The sequence below is a fragment of the Hypomesus nipponensis genome, chromosome 22, assembly GCF_054491055.1.
Source record: "Hypomesus nipponensis isolate SF chromosome 22, ASM5449105v1, whole genome shotgun sequence".
Classification (NCBI taxonomy): Eukaryota; Metazoa; Chordata; class Actinopteri; order Osmeriformes; family Osmeridae; genus Hypomesus; species Hypomesus nipponensis.
In genome coordinates this window covers 17650488-17670517 of record NC_140382.1, presented here as the reverse complement: position 1 = coordinate 17670517, position 20030 = coordinate 17650488, and the positions used below count along the sequence as shown (strand labels likewise).

The window sequence follows — 20030 nt, the reverse complement described above, 5'->3', positions numbered from 1 at the left end:
GAGGGAAGAGAGAGGGTGTGTTGGTGTGATATTTGAGAGAATACAGAGATAGACAAGATAGACAGAGATAAAGGAACGGAGAGAAAGAAGTAAAGAGTCAGTTCAGTCAGTTCATTCCATCTATCTTATCCCTAAGGCAGAGAAACATCCCTCGCTCCCTCGCTCCCTCCCTCCCTCTCTCCCTCCCTCGCTCCCTCCCTCTCTCCCTCCCTCCCTTGTCTCTCCCTGCGTGGGATCGATCACATCCCCTTCCTGGACCCACCAGATCAGGTGTCACTGACATCGCCACGGCAACCCCAGAGGCCCTGAGTAGCTCTGGGGCTCTAGCCTTACTGCTAGGCCCCTGTCAATCACACACACACACACACACACACATAAATACACACGCACGTACATACACACAAGCTGTAATTACACACACAACCAAGAGAGGAGGAAAGTTTTGGGCTCCATTTACAATTTGCCTCGTTTCACAAATCAATTTGTTTCCAACAGATCTTTTTGATAGCTGTAACCTTTCACACGAACACCGACACACACACACACACACGGGCACGGTGTGAACATTTGTGTGGGTGTGAAAGAGACAGAGAATGTGTGTCTGCCTGTGTGGAGGGGTGTGTGCTTGTGTGCATGCTTGTGTGTGCGTGTGTATGTGTGTCTGCCTGTGTGGAGGGGTGTGTGCTTGTGTGCATGCTTGTGTGTGCGTGTGTATGTGTGTCTGCCTGTGCTTTCTAGTGTGTGTGTGTCCGCACGCACACAGGCGCGTGTGTATGTGTGCCTGTGTGAGTGAGTGAGTGAGTGTGTGAGTGTGTGAGACAGAGACAGAGAGAGACAGAGCGCTGGTGTCTAGCAGGGTGACAGATGGACAGATATCTCACATCCTCGTCCAGGCCGGAAACTAAAGCAGGCCCTGGGGAGAGGCTGTCCTTTTCATTAGAGGGTGAGAGAACAAGACGAGCCCAGAGGCTCGATTTCACCTGCCTCCCACCCCCCTCCCACCCCCCCACTCCCCACCCCCCTCCCACCCCCTGTCCCCCTCGACCTCCCCCCCCTCCCAGGACAGCACACTCCTGCCAGCACCACACTGTGGTTAGTAGCAGTTTAAACTGTCACTACCCATAAGCCCCCTGGCCTGTCTGACTGGAGCCTTGCTGTAAGGCACAGGGGGAAGGGCTTCCCTCTGAGTGTGTGTGTGTGTGTGTGTGTGTCTCACCAGGGTTCCTGGCAGGGTGAGGAGGCAGGCTTGGCTGCAGGTGTGTGTTACAGAAGTCCTGGTCAGTGCAACACTCCAGGGCTCTTCTCTGACGGGCGTTCCCTGTGTCCTGTTATACAGGTACACAACACACACACACACAGTGAGACACACACACACGCTGTGACACACGCTGTGACACACACACACACACACACACGTCCTTACCCTGCACTGGAACTCTGAGCCCACCAGGCCCAGACAGCCTGAGGTCAGCACTGGGACTCCACCCTCCTCCTCCTCCACCATGGTGAAGCAGTAGCCATCCGTCCTGCACACACACACACACACACAACATCCTCACCACCAGCTTCATCTTCAGCACATTTTCCATCATCATTTTGTGAATGGGTGTGTGTGGGAGTGTATGAGAGTGTGTGTGTGTGTGTGTGTGTGTGTGTGAGTGTGTGTGTGTACCTGCAGGTGTTGTTGGTTGAGTCCTCAGGACAGTGGTGGTAGCAGGTGCACCACAACATCCTGGTGGGCGGGGCCGGGGCAGTGGCCCCGCCCTCCTCGCTGCCCCGCCTCCTGTCTGGCAAGCTCCGCCCTCCGTTCCTCAGCAGGTCCAGAACATTGGCTGAAAGGACGGAGAGAGAGAGTGAGATGAGAGAGAGGTAGAGAGGAGAGAGAGACATAGACAGAGTGAGTGAGAGAGAGAGAGAGAGAGAGAGAGAGAGAGAGAGAGAGAGAGAGAGAGAGAGAGAGAGAGAGAGAGAGAGACAGACAGACAGACAGACAGACAGACAGAGAGTGCAGGCCCAGGAAACACATTCACGTTCCCCTGTCTGACTCCAAGTCTTCATAACCCCTAAGTGCTCATAACTGAGCTACATTACAGTCAGGGATAAATCAGAGAAGCGCGCTGACATTTTCTCCACCATACAAACACACCCAGATGCCCTGGCAGCGTTGCTACGGTAACCGGGAGGCAGAAAAGCGTGCTGCGCCCCCGCTGATCCTGGCAGGGTCCTGGGGCACCTGGCAGGGGGCGCAGGGCTGCCAGGTTTTCAAAAAACCTTGGAGTGAAATTTGGTGGGACCAACCAAAATGTTGCTGCGTATAAAGCAACTCCCAAATACAGACAAAGAAGGGAGAGAGAGAGCAAGAGAGAGAGAGAGAGAGAGAGAGAGAGAGAGAGAGAGAGAGTACTGTGTGTGTACACAGTGTATGGAGGTCTCTGGAGGGGGTTAGCGAGGGAGTGTGTGTCATGCCGTTTCTAAATCCAAGACCATATTTCTAACTCCCTTTAGCAGAGGCACTCAACACACTGGGAGGATAGACTGTGTGTGTGTTTGTGTGTGTGTGTGTGTGTGTTTGTGTGTGTGTGTGTGTGTGTGTGTGCGTGTGTGTGCGTGTGTGCTAAACATGCTCCAAAGTATGTGCGTGTGTGGACTCAATATGCACAGAAGATTGTGTGTGTGCTGTGAACGTGTCATGATTGTGTTCAGGCTAAAACAGGGGGAATGAGCACTGAGCACAGCTCTGTGTGTTGGGGAACAGCTGTCTACATGAAGACCCAACAGAACAGTCAGAAGACACTCAGGCCAGCCTGTCCATTAGACTATCTGTTAAGGCTCACCTCATTAACTCACCAGCTGTATGATGTGGTGCTGCAGACAATTCTTATCTCTGAGACAGAGATCGAGATCGAGATAGAGAGAGGGAGAAAGAGAGAGAGGGAGAGAGAGAGAGAGGGAGGGAGTAGAGGATGAGGAGAGAGAGAGTTTATAGCAGACAGAATGACATGCACATAGGTGGAGGAGGAGGTGATGGGAGATGAGAGGCAGGAAGTGGTCTACCAGCTGTACACTGCTCTCTGAAACACCCTCTGTATCTCTTTCCCTGCTGACGACTGCCTGGAAGTATTCTGGAGTGTGAACGTGTGGCATGCTGTGCTGTGTGTACGGTATGTATGTGCTGTGTGTATGGTGTGTGTGTGCTGTGTGTATGGTGTGTGTGTGCTGTGTGTACGGTATGTATGTGCTGTGTGTACGGTATGTATGTGCTGTGTGTATGGTGTGTGTGTGCTGTGTGTATGGTGTGTGTGTGGTGTGTGTGTGGTGTGTGTGTGTGTGTGTTTCTTAAGTGCTGAGTCAGACAGCAGCTCACACGTTGACAGGGTTTCTTTAAGCACAAACTCAGTCCAGACGTCTGATATCAGGGCTCAGTCACAGGGACCAGAGGCTGGGGGCTGCATGGTAGCTAGAGGCTGGGGCTGCATGGTAGCTAGAGGCTGGGGGCTGGGATGGAGGTTTGGGACAGGGGCCTGGCAACCCACACACACGTACACACACACGTGTACACACACGTACACATAACACAGGAAGGGGGATCGTGTGAGTTTATCAGAGCTGTGATTCTGCCCAGATCGTTATAGCTTTTATAGACTCTCCTAGGGTGTGTGTGTGTGTGTGTGTGTGTGTGTGTGCACTCGTGTGTGAGTTTGTGTGGACAGAGACGCCTTGTTTCCAGAGAGCCATGCAAACAGGAAAACTCCATCCACTACATTTTTCTGCTGTCGTTCGTCTTTCTGGGGGGGGGGGGGTGAGAGAACCACTCGCTTTGAAAGAGGTCCCAGAGCCAAGCACTTGAGGCACAGCAGAGACCTGCTCTGTGTCTGTGCTGCTCACACTAACAGGGACCTGAGAACTCACACACACACACACTCTATACTAAGAAGACCAGAGAGAGGGTAACAAAGGATTCAATCACAGACATGCACACATAAGACACACACATACACACCTGTACACACCGCCACAGTGTAACAGTGTTACTTGTATCTGAATGTGTGAACTATGGATGACTACAGGCCAAGACTGCAGACTTTGTAGACTAACTTCGAATGTAAAATAGTTCATACATTACAGTCGGCTCTCTCTCCTCTCATTCATGCAGAAACACCCTGTCTCACACACACAGAAACACCCTGTCTCACACACACAGAAACACCCTGTCTCACACACACAGAAACACCCTGTCTCACACACACAGAAATACCCTGTCTCACACACACAGAAACACCCTGTCTCACACACACAGAAACACCCTGTCTCACACACACAGAAACACCCTGTCTCACACACACAGAAACACCCTGTCTCACACACACAGAAACACCCTGTCTCACACACACAGAAACACACCCTGTCTCTCTCTTTCTCACACACACACACCATCTTTTTCTCTCTCTCTCTCACACACACACACCATCTTTTTCTCTCTCTCTCTCACACACACACACTACAAACAGACGTTTGTTGTGTCAGCCGCGGGGCACTCCCAAGGTCACCCCGAAATCGGAGCTACACATTCCAGAGACTGTTCCTCTAACAAGACACACACACCACACAAAAACACACATACATACACACAAGCTACTGAGACACACACTCTCACACACACACAGTCTCACACACACACACACACACACACACACTACACAGTATTATGTGTTGCTTGTGTTGCTTTTCTACAGGTACACTTGCACTTATAACGGTTCATGTTGTTTAATTGTATCTTGTTTAACTAAATGCTCTTATGTTTCTTCCGTTTGACACTTCTTTTGGTTGTTCACAATATGTGCTTCATATTTTGGCTAATCCCAATGTTTTTGGGTCTTTCTTGTTGCTATTATCAGTGACCTACACACTTTATAAAGCTCTCTCTTGGAAGTCGCTTTGGATAAAAGCATCTACTAAATGAATAAATGTAACTGTAAAATGTATTACACCATAACACAGTTTTACACTAAAAACTGTACAGGAAGAGTAGGAGGAGCCTTTCTGAAGAGTGGGAGGAGCTTGCAACAGAAGCATATAGGAGTGGGAGGGGCCTATAAGAAAAGTAGCAGGAATCAAATGAAATGTATTTGTTTAGCCCTTTTTACAAGCAACATCACAGAGGTGGGAGGAGCCTTGATAAAACAATGGGAGGGGTGCACAGCAGGAGCTGGTAGGAGGAGCCTATAGGAGGAGTAGGAGGAGCTTACAGGAGGTCTGCATGCCCGTTCTGTCTCTCACCCCACAGCTAAGCTGGTTCAGGTGGCCAGGGTAAATCATCCACTCAGAGGAGACACCGTCACCATGTGACCCCGGGCACCAGGGGGAGGGGGGGGGGCTGACATACCACCATATATCAGACCTCAGCCTGAAGACCCCCCCCCCCCCCTCCCAGCCATTCTCCCCCCATAGCTAACCCCTCTTAACCCCTAGTTCGGCTTCAAAGGGCCTGTAACACTGCACACACACACTTTAAAATACCACACTACACACACGCGAGCACTCACACGGCAAACCAATTGCACAGCAGCTGAAATCAAACCCTGTTCTCATATCAATCATCCTTCACCGTGACTGTCGAAATAACTGCCACCTCCTTCCTCTCCCTCCTCCTCCTCCTCATTCCTTCTCCCCCCCCCCCCCCCCCCATCTCCCTTTCTCTCCTACCACTGCACCTATTCCTAGTTCTTTCGCAATTCGACAGCAAAATAATCCAGTCTCTGACAGAAAAAACGGTTCCAGAGCGTCACCAACTCTTAGTTGGTCTAGAACCATTCCACTTAGCCGACGTCGGGGGCAGTATTATCGTGACCCAGACCAACTGAATGACTGCCATTGTTTGGCGAATAATTGACAGTGATTGTTCTTCTACTCGTGCTGCATCAACAGCATGGAGGTCGAATCTGAACAGCGGATCGTGGAGGAGACAGATTGTGTCCTTGCACTGTGGTCCTCAGCAGAAATACAAAATAAACTCGAGGGAGTTTCGAGAACAATGCTTGATTTTCAACTAATCTGGCGAGAGGTTTGACAAAAACATTGAACAAATTAAAAAACGAACGAAAGAAGTTGTTAGCGTTGCAGGATAAAGGTGTGTGTGTGTGTGAGAGTGAGAGGAGCTGTCAGGCCCAATAGTGTCCTTGGGCCAAATACTGTCCTAACTGACTTCAAAATGCAGTTCCGAAGCAAGGACGCGTCCGTCGCCATGCCTACCTTAAATTCCTGAGATATCTACGCGTGCTAGCATGAAACTGTCATGGTTGCTATACTGGTTAGGTAGGAAGTTTTGTATTTAGGCTTATTCAAACCAGTTTATTCTACTTTACGATTTAAAGTTTTTAAGTTTCCTGCTAGCACGCGTAGATATCTCAGGAATTTAAGGTCGGCATAGCGACGGACGCGTCCTTGCTTCGGAACGGCATTGTGACGTCAGGTAGGACAGTATTTGGCCTAGGACACTATTTGGCCTGACAGAACCAAGACAGGTTCTTGTTAGCTACGGGAGCAGCATTAGCATGCGCGTAGCGGCAGGCCTCCTCCCTGTGATCACATATCAAAGGGCTCCACCTGCCAGAGAGAGCCAGAGAGAGGCAGAGAGAGCCAGAGAGAGCCAGAGAGAGCCAGAGAGAGCCAGAGAGAGCCAGAGAGAGGCAGAGAGAGCCAGAGAGAGACAGAGAGAGCCAGAGAGAGGCAGAGAGAGCCAGAGAGAGGCAGAGAGAGCCAGAGAGAGCCAGAGAGAGCCAGAGAGAGCCAGAGACAGCGTGGCTCTTTGCATGTTGGTGTAAAGTTATCTGCTGGATGCTTTCCCCCAATTGAAAAACTGGACTGGAAAACATGAGGGCTTATCACACAGAACACCTGTAGCCTGGGGGATGACACACACACAGACACACAGACAGACACACCTCGTGCTGCTGTCATCACTCCGACAAGTGACACAGACGCACATCCAGTGTACAAACACACATGCAGACACAATAAAACACCCCCCCACACACACACACAACCTTTCTTCTGTTTCTCTTTTCTTCTCTCTGTCTCTCTCTCTCACACACACACACAGCCATGCATGAATGATGATCTCAAGCCCCCGCAGATCAGCGTGATGACTAGTGAGAGTCTGGAAGATTCCACCAGATAGGCCTCACATGAACACGAGGCAAGAGGTCCGATCCTCAGCCATCTGACAGGACTCACTACAGGTCACCATGGAGACACTACAGATCGTTCCTATGGAGACTACAGACTGTCTATTTGGAGACACTACAAACTGTGTGTGCGTGTATGTATCTGTGTGAGGATGTGTGTGTGTGTGTGTATGTGTGTGTGTGTAAGAGTGTGTGTATGTGTGTGTGTGTAAGAGTGTGTGTGAGTGTGCGTGTGAGAGATGTGGAAGCTGAGGCTAGTCTCTCAGATCCATCTGCCTCCATGCTTAAAGAGCAGTCAGTCCCCAGCTAACCTTCACACTATGTTTAGACCCAGTGCTAACTCTCCCAGCACCCTGCCAGACACAGGTCAGTACTGTCCACAGACACAGGTCAGTACTGTCCACAGACACAGGTCAGTACTGTCCACAGACACAGGTCAGTACTGTCCACAGACACGTCCACAGTCTCACAGGGAATCCAAGACAAAGCCCCTAGTTTCATAACATGCCAGCACCAACACCTGCTCTGTGTCGATCAGCTTGTGTGTGTGTGTGTCTGTGTGAGGGGGCATAAGTGTGTGTGTGTGAGGGTGAATAAGTGTTTATGTGAATGCGTATGTGTATAAACATGTGCATGTGTGTGAGGATGCATGTGTGTGCGTTTGTGTGAGGGCGTATATGTGTGAGTGTGTGTGAGTGAGTGTATGTATTCCAGTACACATCCCATATCTGTCCTTCTTCCCAAAGTATGGATCTGTCAAACCACAATCGAAAAAGAAGAATCCTTTATTTTTCTCACTCATGTGGTGTACACGCACACACATGTGTGCATATTCTGTAGTTTCTCATGGTACATAATCTATCCCCTCTCCTCCTTATCCCTCTACCCCCTCTCCTACTCCTCAAGGAGCCAGCTACCTCCCCCCCAACACCCAGCTACCCCCCGCCCCCACCCATCAACACCCAGATGCCCCCCCCCCCTCCCGCTCATACCAACGCTTCCTCTGGAAACCACAGGTGCAGTGCTAAGCCTCCATCTCCCGCTCCCTCTGCCCTGCTCCGGAAGACGCGCACACACACACGCACACACACGCACACAAACAAACACACACACACACAGGCACACACACACAGACACACACACACACGCACACACACGCAGGCACACACAGACACACACACACACACACACGCAGGCACACACAGACACACACACACAGACACACACAGACACACAGACACACACACACGCAGGCACACACAGACACACACACAGACACACACACACAGACACACACAGACACACACACGCAGGCACACACAGACACACACACACCCCAGGTCTGTTCTCCCATGCCCTGCAACAGCAGCAGAACATCTGCCTGCAGATCAGGTTGTGTTTGGGCAACATGATCCACATCCTGACAGGAAGCAGCCTGGGAGCCTGAGCAGCAGAACCACACACACACACACACATGTATACACACACACATACATACACACACACACATGTATACACACACACACACATACATACACACACACATACATATACACACACACACACACAAGCACAGACTCACACAAGCCTACTCACACACTCGCGCACACACACATACACAAGCGCTCGTACACACACAAGGGTCAATAACATGGATCACTTTGTTCCTATTGGAAAGTGAATCAGGTGCAATTGATTTATGTCACAGTTGGATGGTGGGACTTATCCCTGGGGTTTATGGGGTGGGGCGAGAGACAAATGGAGCGCACCCCGGTGTTTGGCAGTGTTCATACATGGGGCCTGAGCCGTGTCTGCTCCCCCAGGCCTGACAGACAGCTCTGGACCTCCTGGAGACTAACACCACAGGAAGGAGACAGAACTCTCCATAGGGTTCTCCAGGAGAGAGTTCTCCAGGATATAGAGTTCTCCAGGAGAGAGTTCTCCAGGATATAGAGTTCTCCAGAGTGTCAGGGAGGAGAGACAGTTCTCAAAGGGGAAAGGGTTCTCCAGGATGTAGAGTTCTCCAGGAGAAAGGGTTCTCCAAGAGAGAGGGCTCTCCAAGAGAGTTCCCCAGGATGTAGAGTTCTCTCATGTTTCTGGTAGGAGAGACAGTTCTTTAGAGTTTTCCAGGAGAGTTCTATTGAGATCTCAGAGGTGTGTTGTGATGTTCTCAGACAGAAGGTCAGGCCGAGCATGGAGAGAGGGCGAGATGACTTTGTTTACCTATCTGACTCTCATAGGACGACAGCTTCCCACTGTTACTGCCTGCCTGTCTCCTTCGCCAGTAAAACTATATGGATGTTCTGCCCATCTGATAGGCCGATCACTGTTTTGAGGGATGTCACTGTGTGTGTGTCTACGTGTGTGTATGTATGTGTGTGTGTGTGTGTCTGTGTGTGTGTGGTGTGTATGAGGGTTGTGGTCCTCCTTGATGGGATGAGCAAGGTCTCTTATCGTCCCTGGCGCCTGCAGATGGTGCCTTCATGGCCAGTCAACAGCCATGGTGCACACACACACACACACACACACACACACACACACACACACACACACACACACACACACACACACATGCATGGAGACACATGTACTTGCACAGATGGAAACACACACACAGACAGACAAACAAAGTTTGGTTCTAAACACATGAAACAAAGTCTAAAGAAATCAAGTCAACAGAACTCCCAGAGTATTGTTGTCCTATCCGGGGCCACGTCTGTGCTGGCCTGTTTCTCTCAGCCTGGAGAGACAGGTGGCAGACTGACCAGGGTGGTCAGACTGACCAGGGTGGTCAGACTGACCAGGGTTAGCAGACTGACCAGGGTGGTTAGACTGACCAGGGTGGTCAGACTGACCAGGGTTAGCAGACTGACCAGGGTGGTTAGACTGACCAGGGTGGTCAGACTGACCAGGGTTAGCAGACTGACCAGGGTGGTCAGACTGACCAGGGTTAGCAGACTGACCAGGGTGGTCAGACTGACCAGGGTTAGCAGACTGACCAGGGTGATCAGACTGACCAGGGTGGTCAGACTGACCAGGGTTAGCAGACTGACCAGGAGGGAGAGAGAGAGAGAGAGAGAGAGAGAGGGAGAGAGAGAGAGAGAGAGAGAGAGAGAGAGAAAGAGAGAGAGAGAGAAAGAGAGAGAGAGAGAGAGAGAGAGAGATGAAGGGAGGAGAGCGAGAGATCACTATAAAATCCTTATAGTCCACGAGCCCCACAAAAAGTAAATAAAGTATCTTTCTAAATTAAAAAGCGATAACTCAGTCATGTTTGGCAGTGAGTGGAGACAGCTGTCCAGTCCAGAAACATTCAGCTCAGTCTTTCTTGACCATGTGGAGGATGAAGATATCCTCTGTCCAACAAATCGCCCGGCCAAAGTATTTCTGGACAAACTGTGAAATCGGCAACCAACTGTGTCCCCCAGTTCTTTGTGCTAGCTTTCTAGTCTGGCCCCAAAGCTCAAACAACCATGGCCCAGTTCCCTGGAGGGGGGAGGGGGGGGGGGGGGAGGGGGGAGGGGGGAGGGGGGAGGGGGGGGGGTCACTCAACTGCTCCTTCCAACACAAGCAGAATAAAAGAGTATACTTAAATCTACGATAATGAACTTTTTAGTAGGAATTCAATAAAAGTTTGATACGTTCTCATTATGTTCATCTTTTTTGCTACACGATTGGAAGTGTGCAGAATATTTAACGGTTTTGTAAATTCACATACTTAAATATTAAATAGTATTTCAATCAGGAGAGACCTGGATAAGTGAAAGATATTTATTACAGAATAATAAATGTACTACAATGTTTGGAGCTTGGACCCCGTGAGGAATTATATAAATCAACGGGCGCCTGCCCAACGCCCGAAGAAGTCCCCGCGGTCCAGACACTGGTGGCGGTGGCACAGCCGACGACCAATCGAGCCAAAGCCGGAGACAGGAACCGGGTGGCGACGGGGAGGTGGTGGGTCGCGCACTTGACAGCATCAACGAACTACACAGGGAAAGAATCGTATTTAAAGGCACGGATGACGCCATGTATTGTAGGCGGGAGCGCTAATCAACCTGAACCCCAGTGACCGCCCGACCCGGGAACGAGGGAAGGTAGGGCGTTCTTAGCGGGGGGAGTGAGTAGTGTACACTACGATTGAGCCCGAGTGCAGGGATCGGTCTTGCCTGACTGAACTTGCTCTATGCTTCATATGTTTGTAGTACGCTACAGTAATATATTATGTTTGTATCTTTAATGTATAATATTAGTTTTTTGCTTGGGAAGGTTTCCTTTTTGTCTTCTTTATTTGAGTCTTACTGGGAGTGTTTTTTCTGAGGGCTCTGGTTGGTTAAAGGTACTAATCTATTTGCATCTATGGAGATTTCTGTGTCATAGCTTGTAAAAAGCCTGTACAAACTCAACTGATTCGACTTGTGTTGCATTTGATTGAGTTCTCCATCTCTATCAGTCAAGAGTGTCCAAATCACACAGAGACCAAATCCCAAACCAATATTTGGAATATTTATCTTTGTCTTTCTTTCTCTCTCTGTCCACCTCTTCAAATGTCTCTGTCGTTCTGTCTGTCTGTCTGTCTGTCTGTCTCTCTCTCTCTGTCTGTCTCTCTGTCTCTCTCTCTCTGTCTCTCTGTCTCTCTCTCTGTGTCTCTCTCTCTGTCTCTCTCTCTGTCTCTCTCTCTCTCTCTCTCTCTGTCTCTGTCTCTCTCTCTCTCTCTCTCTCTCTCTCTGTCTAATCATCAGCACGTATCCGTGGCTCTGAGCGACGGCGTGCTGAACAGCGGTGTTGACGTATCGTCAAGCAGCCTGCCAGCGGGGCACCGTGCACTACAGACACTGCTGGGGACACTGCTGGGGACACTGCTGGAGACACTGCTGGGGACACTACAGGCACTGCTGGGGACACTGCTGGGGACACTGCTGGGGACACTGCTGGGGACACTGCTGGGACACTGCTGGGGACACTGCTGGAGACACTGCTGGGGACACTGCTGGGGACACTGCTGGAGACACTGCTGGGGACACTGCTGGAGACACTGATGGAGACACTGCTGGGGACACTGCTGGGGACACTGCTGGGGACACTGCTGGGACACTGCTGGGGACACTGCTGGAGACACTGCTGGGGACACTGCTGGGACACTGCTGGGGACACTGCTGGAGACACTGCTGGGGACACTGCTGGAGACACTGCTGGGGACACTGCTGGGGACACTACGGGCACTCTGATGCTGCGTAGAGAACGCACTCAGGAGTAGAGCGTTTCACTGTAAAAATCCAGAGATTTACCATCACAGGTCGCAGGTTCAAATTCCATCCCCTCTATGACACTTTTGATAAAAGGGTTTGCTAACGGAACGCATGACATTCAATTTTCATTGGATTTTTTTGTTGTTTACTTAGCAAATTCTTTCTATCCATAGCGACAGACTGTGTGATATTTTGGTTGAGTATATTACCGTTGCTTTGTTACTGACTGTAAAGGAGATGCAATTCATTAATTGTTTGCTTACTGAAGTTATCAGAAGGTACTGGAAGAGGAACATATCTTGCTTAGTAGCGACCTGCGGTGTATTGCTGCTGGAAGACAGGCTATTATTAGGACAGACAGAAGGGTTTCTGAAAGGCCGTTTAATGAAATGTTTAATGAGAGGTCATGCTCTATGTAGTTGCTGTAGCGCAGAACAAGATGGAAACATCTTTTACAGAGCTTGCTGTTGGGAGCCTAACACACACACACAGGCACGTCGCACACACTATCCCAGTGTCTCTGTGACTTTCTACAGACACACTTAAGCCTGCTCGTGTGTTGTGTGTGTTAGCGTTTGTGTGTGTAGTGTGCTTGCACGTGCGTGTAAGCATGTGTGAGACCGATTCAACAGCTTGACGCCCAACTGTGTTGTTACATTTACATTTAGTCATTTAGCAGACAAGTAAGTACAGGGACATTCCCCCGAGGCAAGTATGGTGAAGTGCCTTGCCTAAGGACACAACGCCATTTGGCATGGCGGGGAATCGATCTGGCAACCTTCTGATTACTAGCCCGACTCCCTCACCGCTCAGCCATCTGACTCCCTTCCTTTTGGTAGCCAGCGTGTGACGACTCGGAAGGTCTGTATGGGTCAAATCTGTCTCAAAGTCCAACCCAGTCCAGAGAAAAACAAGTCTTTCCGACACACACACATTCACCAATACACACACACTGACACACACACTCAACAATACACACACAAATACACAGACATTCCCCAACCCACATGTAGACACACATACGCACTTTTACATTCCCTAATAGACACACACACAAACACACACTTAACCACATAGGATTAAACTAACCGGATCCATGAGGTACAAGGCACAGGTAAACACGTTGCCAGTGAGCTGAAGTGAAAGCGACGAGTCTCACACACATCACAGAAGCACGCTCTCTTCACCACACAAAGACCCCGTCCTTCTCACCCAATCAGATCATCCCGGTCAGTTTGAGTCCCCCGTTCAGTGACCATCTATCGCAAGTCTCAGCCCCCACACCTAGCGTTGACCCCTCTGACCACCCCCCCCACACACACACACACACACACACACACACACACACACACACAGCGGACCAGCCTGCTCGCGACACGGGACGCGTCTGTCGTAAAAAACAAAAAAGGACAACTGGCCGTCCATCTTCAAACAATTCAAACCACGAGGCTGGGGAGGGGGGGGGCTCACATGCTAGTCTCTGCTGAGATCATAATAGCTGTGTCCCATCATAAATGCCACTGAGGGGGGTGAGGGGTTGGGGACAGTGGGGGGCGGCGGGTCAAAAAATAGACAGACAACCTCGCAGCGCTGTCCGCTCGTAGTCACCCAACAATACCCCCGCCGTTAAACCTGCTCGCAGTCCATCAAAACACACTCTGTAAACAGGCAGAAATACCCCCTCCTTCCCCCCTTCTCCCGTGCCCCGTTCAGAATAATCAGGGTGCTTTACAAACCTGTCTGGAGTACCAGGGACAGGTTTGGTGGAGAACAACAACGTTAGTCCTACACATCCCTTCCCACTGGCTGTAAATACTAACGTTACAGCTATGTTTCAACCACATGCACTGCCCATTTTGGAGAATCAAAAAGTAAATAAAATAAAAACATGAAAAATTTCAGTTTTTTACTATGCGAGTGTTGCATGCTACAGTTATCACAGTCCAGTCAAAGGGAAAAGACATTTAGAATAAAAAGATAGCGAGATTGAGGGATAGAGAAAGAGCATGAGATAGAGAGACATAGAGAGAGACATAGAGAGACAGAGAGAGAGAGACATAGAGAGAGAGACCTAGAGACATAGAGAGAGACATATAGAGAGAGAGAGACCTAGACATAGAGAGACCTAGAGACATAGAGAGAGACATAGAAAGAGACCAAGAGACATAGAGAGAGACATAGAGAGAGAGACCTAGAGACATAGAGAGAGAGAGACCTACAGACATAGAGAGAGAGACATAGAGAGAGAGAGAGATGTACTCACCCTCGGACTCCGGGCTCATCCACGTCAGTCCCGTCACCAGCAGGACAGTCCGCCAGGCCCATCCCCACGGCAACCACGCCGCCACCATCCTACTGCCACGACCCGCCCGGTAGAATCCCTGAGATGTTGTCAAGGCGGCGGCGGCCACACAGCGAGGGAGTGTGTGTGGGTCTACTCCGCGCACTGCTTTCTCTCTCTCTCTCTGTCTGTGTGTGTGTGTGTGAGCGTCTTTCAGCTCAGCACGAACTCAGGAACTCCCCACGGCACAGACACAACCAGAAGCCTCCAGCTCTACTCCTCACTGGCACACTGGGAGACACGCAGAGAGAAAGAGAGGGAGGGAGGGAGAGAGAGAGAGAGAAAGAGAGAGGAAGAGAGAGAGGGAGGGAGGGAGAGGAGGGAGAGGAGGGTGAGGAGGGAGAGGAGGGTGTTATTCGGGCCTTTTGACAAACACCTCATGGGAGCAGACTACATAGGAACAGCTGAAGCAATCTGGAAGTACACACACACGCACACACACACACACACACGCGCGTGCACACAGAAAGTTACTGTGTTTGACACCACAAGAGGGTAGAATACAGCACAATTCGTTTTGAGCGACATGTTGAGCAGTCAAGCAGAAACGCATTGTTTTGTCCTGAATCAAAGTGTCAGTCTTTGCCCCCACCCCCCCCCCCCACACACACACACACCAAACCTCCTGCCCCCCCCCCCACACACACACACCCCCACACACACCAAACCACCTACCCAACTCCTCTTCCCTCCCTTTTGATTCCTGTGAGAGGGCAGACCTCTCTACTGACCCGTCCCACATCCCCCCCCCCCACACAGACCGATCGGCCAATCACACTTCAGGTGATTAGCACCCACACCTTCAGGCACCAGCACGCCCCTCCTCTCACTAAGCTCACCCAACAAACACACACACAACTGGGACTAACTCCCCCAGTACAAGGCTGTTTTGTAGGTTAAAGCTTAAGAGGATTATCTGAGCTATTATCCAGATTCCATCAAGTCTTCTGAGTGGCCACACACTCCAGTAGAACTGGGGTGAAAGAACGCTGCGTCCTGTGGCTGGTCTCGCCACACAGTCCACCCAGCCTGGCCACGCCCCCTGATAGGGGCGGGGGGGGCGGGGGCTGTCTGTGACGGTGGCTTAATGCAGGGTATGGTGTATGTGTGTGTGACTGCCTGTGCGCGAGTGTAAGTGTGTGCGCATGTGTGTGTTTGGGAGTGTGTGTGTGTGTGTGTGTGTAGGGAGGGGGGTTGTGGTCTGTACGCTGGTAGCAGTAGACGAACAGACGCAATGTGCCTCATGCTGGTCACAACAACAACAACAACAATGTGAAGGTTGTAAAGTCGTCGCCAAATGGGATCCTCCTTCTACCACCTGTTCCCCCTCCAGAAGGTGTCGCTCGCTAGGAATAACATCTCCCAGGACGCACACTTCTCAGTGCGTGCGTGTGTGTGTGTGTGTGTGTGTGTATACACGCATGTGCTTGTTGGTTGTGTGTATGTGCAATCCCCCCCCCCTCTCCCCCCCACCCCCACACTCGCAGACAGTCACAACCATGTGAGAGGGATGGAGGGGAGGGGGGAGGGGCTGGGGGAGGAGAGCCAGGTGGGGGGTCTCCCAGAGAGGGGGGCTCATGGGGGGAGGGGGAGGGGGAGGGGGGGGGGGTGAGATCATGCAGAGCTAACCCCTCACTTTCTCTCCTCTCACGTGTTTGTCCCGTATGACGACGGCGCTCTGACGGCGCGGCATAACGGTCACGTACAGGGGGGATTTGGACCTGTAGATCTGCAGTCAGATGCTCTAACCATAGAAAATTATCCACTGCCCGCCACACCCATCTGTTCGCTTATACTAACAAACCCTATGGTGACACAGGCACGCACACACACACACACACGCACACACACACTGGCAAGTGTTGATTAGATTTTCCATGGAGCAAAAAGCGTTGGCATCAATACCAGAAGGCAATATAACAAGTGTTTGTTTGAACATGCAGAAGCATTCAATCCATGTTGGTGAGCCAACTATTCCCACTATATAATCAATCAATATCACAGATTCTAAACTATATATCACCATGCAAACAACAGACTTCCGTCTCATAAAGCGGCAAAACACCTCCATGAAAGAGTGAAACACAGCTATTAACCCAAGAAACACCACCGTGAAGAGAGGAGAGAACAGGACAGAGGAGAAAAGGAGAGAGGGGAAGAGAGGAGAAGGGAGGAGAAGAGAAAGGATAAGAGAGGAGCAGAAGAGGAAAGAGGAGAGAGGGGAGGAGAGAAGAGAGAGTGAGAGAGGGGAGGAGAGGGGAGGAGAGAGGAGGTCTCTGAGAATGTCAGACAGGTCTGCAAGCGATCCCAGCGGAGCTACATGCCAGGCCTAGGCTTGTCAAAGCTCCCCAGGCTCCTCCTCTAAGCCTCCCCCTCCCTCCCTCCCTCCTCCCTCCCTCCCTCCCTCCCTCCCTCCCTCCCTCCCTCCCTCCCTCCCTCCCTCCCTCCCTCCCTCCCTCCCTCCCTCCCTCCCTCCCTCCCTCCCTCCCTCCCTCCTCCAGGGGAGCAAGACGCTGATGAATATGCAAGCCGCGCACCATGGGGGGTGGGGGGGTGGGTGACCACGGCCGTCTGAGATTTCATGCTTTGAAGTCCGGAGGAATGCTGAAAGGGGAAAGGACGAGTGGCACTGAGGAGAGGCTGAAGGACTGTCACAGTCAGCCCCCCAATCTTTCTGTCTCTCCCTCTCTCTTTCTGTCTCACGCTTTACCTTTCCTCTCTCCAGCTGGGGAGAGACACTGAAAGCCTTGGGATTTGTCCACTTGTGTGTCAGATGAGTGGAGTAAACTCCCATGGTCCCTTTAAGAGGGTAAACTGTTTCTGATCCTGAGAAACACTTCTGTTCACGAGAGAAACACTGTGTTCAGAGAAACACTACTATTAACGAGAGAAACACTGTGAAACAATTGGTCGGACCCAGGAAGATGTTAAAAACAAATAACCCACAAACGTTTATGTGGCGAGATCTTGTTTGTGGAAAAACCCTCAAAAGGAGAGGCGTTCAAATGACTACCACAACACTCCCTCAACCGATGCACATCAAACGTGTTTGGTGATGAATGAGTGAATGAATACACAAGATCGACAGGTTTGTAACAGGTGTATTAGCTATGTCCTGGAAAGCTAGTATGAATAGCTGTTTGCAACCGAGATGAATGTTCCAGAAAGTGCAGGGTGTTCCGTGGTGTTTCTTCATAGTTGAGTTCGCAGTCATTAGAATATCTCAGAGATGCACAGGTTATAATTATATAGCACGCAAACCCAGATGCTGAAAGATGCCCCAGCCCCCGCAGTTTGTGTTAACTGAACGCTGCCCAATGTGAAGGTAGTAAATATTGTGACATTTGTGAGGCTCGTAAACATCTCACCTACAAACAGCCCCTGGCTTAACACCATGCCCTTCATCACTGAACATGCAGTTCTCCAACACACACAAATAGAGGCGAGCACACACACACACAAAAGCGAGCACACACACACACATAAGCGAGCACACACACAACATGTTTATTACCACACACACACACACAGAGTACAACACGTTCATAACCACACACAGTCAGAAAAACACGCAAATACACCAGCTCTGGAAACTACATTCACACACCCACACACACACACATTTAAACACGACTTAAGATACAGGCGTCTACTGCCATGTTCCTAGCGACCAGGCTAAAAGGGTTAGGAGCTAACACGGTTAGGAGCTAACAGGGTCTAGCAGCTAGCACACTAGCACACCGCTCCTCACACAGTTTAGAGGTGTTTGTTTTTAACTACCTCAAACAGTTGGAGGACAGTAGGAGAGGGGGGAGCTGAGCAGATGTCCGTACAGGAGATCGGTTTGGAGGAGGAGGTGTGGCGAGGCAGTGAGTCAGCCTCCCACAGGACCCAGCAGAGAGTTATTAAAGTCAGCAGAGGCAGTAGAGTTAGAAGAGTAGAGGAAGTAAAGTTACAAGAGTAGAGGCAGTAATTAGAAGAGTTGAGGCAGTAGAGTTAGAAGAGTAGAGGCAGTAATTAGAAGAGTAGAGGCAGTAATTAGAAGAGTAGAGGCAGTAAAGTTAGAAGAGTAGAGGCAGTACAGTTAGAAGAGTAGAGGCAGTAATTAGACGAGTAGAGGAAGTAGAGCTAGAAGAGTAGAGGCAGTAGAGTTAGAAGAGTAGAGGCAGTAATTAGAAGAGTAGAGGCAGTAGAGTTAGAAGAGTAGAGGCAGTAATTAGAAGAGTGGAGGCAGTAGAGTTAGAAGAGTAGAGGCAGTAATTAGAATAGTGGAGGCAGTAGAGTTAGAAGAGTAGAGGCAGTAGAGTTAGAAGAGTAGAGGCAGTAGAATAGAGGCAGTAAAGTTAGAAGAGTTGAGGCAGTAGAAGAGTAACCTAACCCAGACAACTCAGAATGATGACATTAGTCTGAGGGCGCTTTTACTGCAGACTAACACAACTCTGTAAGCTTGATGGTGACGTAGGGAGACGACAGGATAGGCTATGAGCGCTCTCTCTCTTCCTTTAGCTCTCTCTCTCTCTCTCTCTCTCTCTCTCTCTCTCTCTCTCTCTGTCTCTGTCTCTCTCTGTCTCTGTCTCTCTCTCTCTCTCTTTCTCTCTCATCTCTCTCTCTCTCATCTCTCTCTCTCTCTCTCTCTCTCTCTCTCTCTCTCTCTCTCTCTCTCTCTCTCTCTCATCTCTCTCTCTCTCTCTCTCTCTCATCTCCCTCTCTCTCATCTCATCTCTCTCTCTCATCTCTCTCTCCCTCTCTCTCCCTCTCTCTCCCTCCCTCCCTGTTTCCCTCCCTGTTTCTGCATCTCCATTTCCCCCTTTCTCCCTTCTCTCTCTCTCTTTCCATCTCTCCCCCCTTCACTCCCCTCATATCATATCATATTGTTCCCTCCTAATGGTGTCTGATGTGGAAGAGAAGAGAGATGACTCAGGCCTTGCAACATTTGCCTTTCATTTGGTTACCAGTCCATTTCCTCCTTCTGTGGAGGAACTCCCAGAATTTAGGTGTGTGTGTGTGTGTGTGTGTGTGGGGGGGGGGGGGGGGTCCATGTGTGTGCAGGGGGGAAAGGGAAGAAGGAAGGAGGAAGTTATTTCACATCAGACGCTGAAAGCAGTGAGATTCCAGTCACCGTGACAACAGTAAACAGGGACTCGGTAGATTCCATAGCATGACAAGCTGAGCACCTTCCAGTTCACCACACACAAGTTAGGAAAGAACAGAGAGCACAAGATCAAGGATCAGAAGTGCACAGTTCAAACAGGATTTCAG

The 20030-nt window shown here is 50.3% G+C and overlaps 1 protein-coding gene across 3 annotated transcripts in view; it reads right to left on the bottom strand.

Moving 5' to 3' along the window:
- bmpr1bb (bone morphogenetic protein receptor, type IBb) overlaps positions 1-20030 on the bottom strand; it is a 62519-nt gene that overhangs the window by 3591 nt on the left and 38898 nt on the right. For 2 of the 3 annotated variants that reach the window (XM_084686502.1, XM_084686504.1), the window contains 4 exons: positions 14694-15002; positions 1673-1832; positions 1424-1526; positions 1217-1325 (listed from right to left, as the gene is read on the bottom strand). In XM_084686502.1, the coding sequence (XP_084542628.1) occupies positions 1217-1325; positions 1424-1526; positions 1673-1832; positions 14694-14781 (460 nt within the window). In that variant the 5' untranslated portion in view covers positions 14782-15002. Of the gene's footprint in view, positions 1-1216; positions 1326-1423; positions 1527-1672; positions 1833-14693; positions 15003-15446; positions 15506-20030 lie in introns of those variants that run through there. The other variant, XM_084686503.1, reaches the window with a different exon arrangement.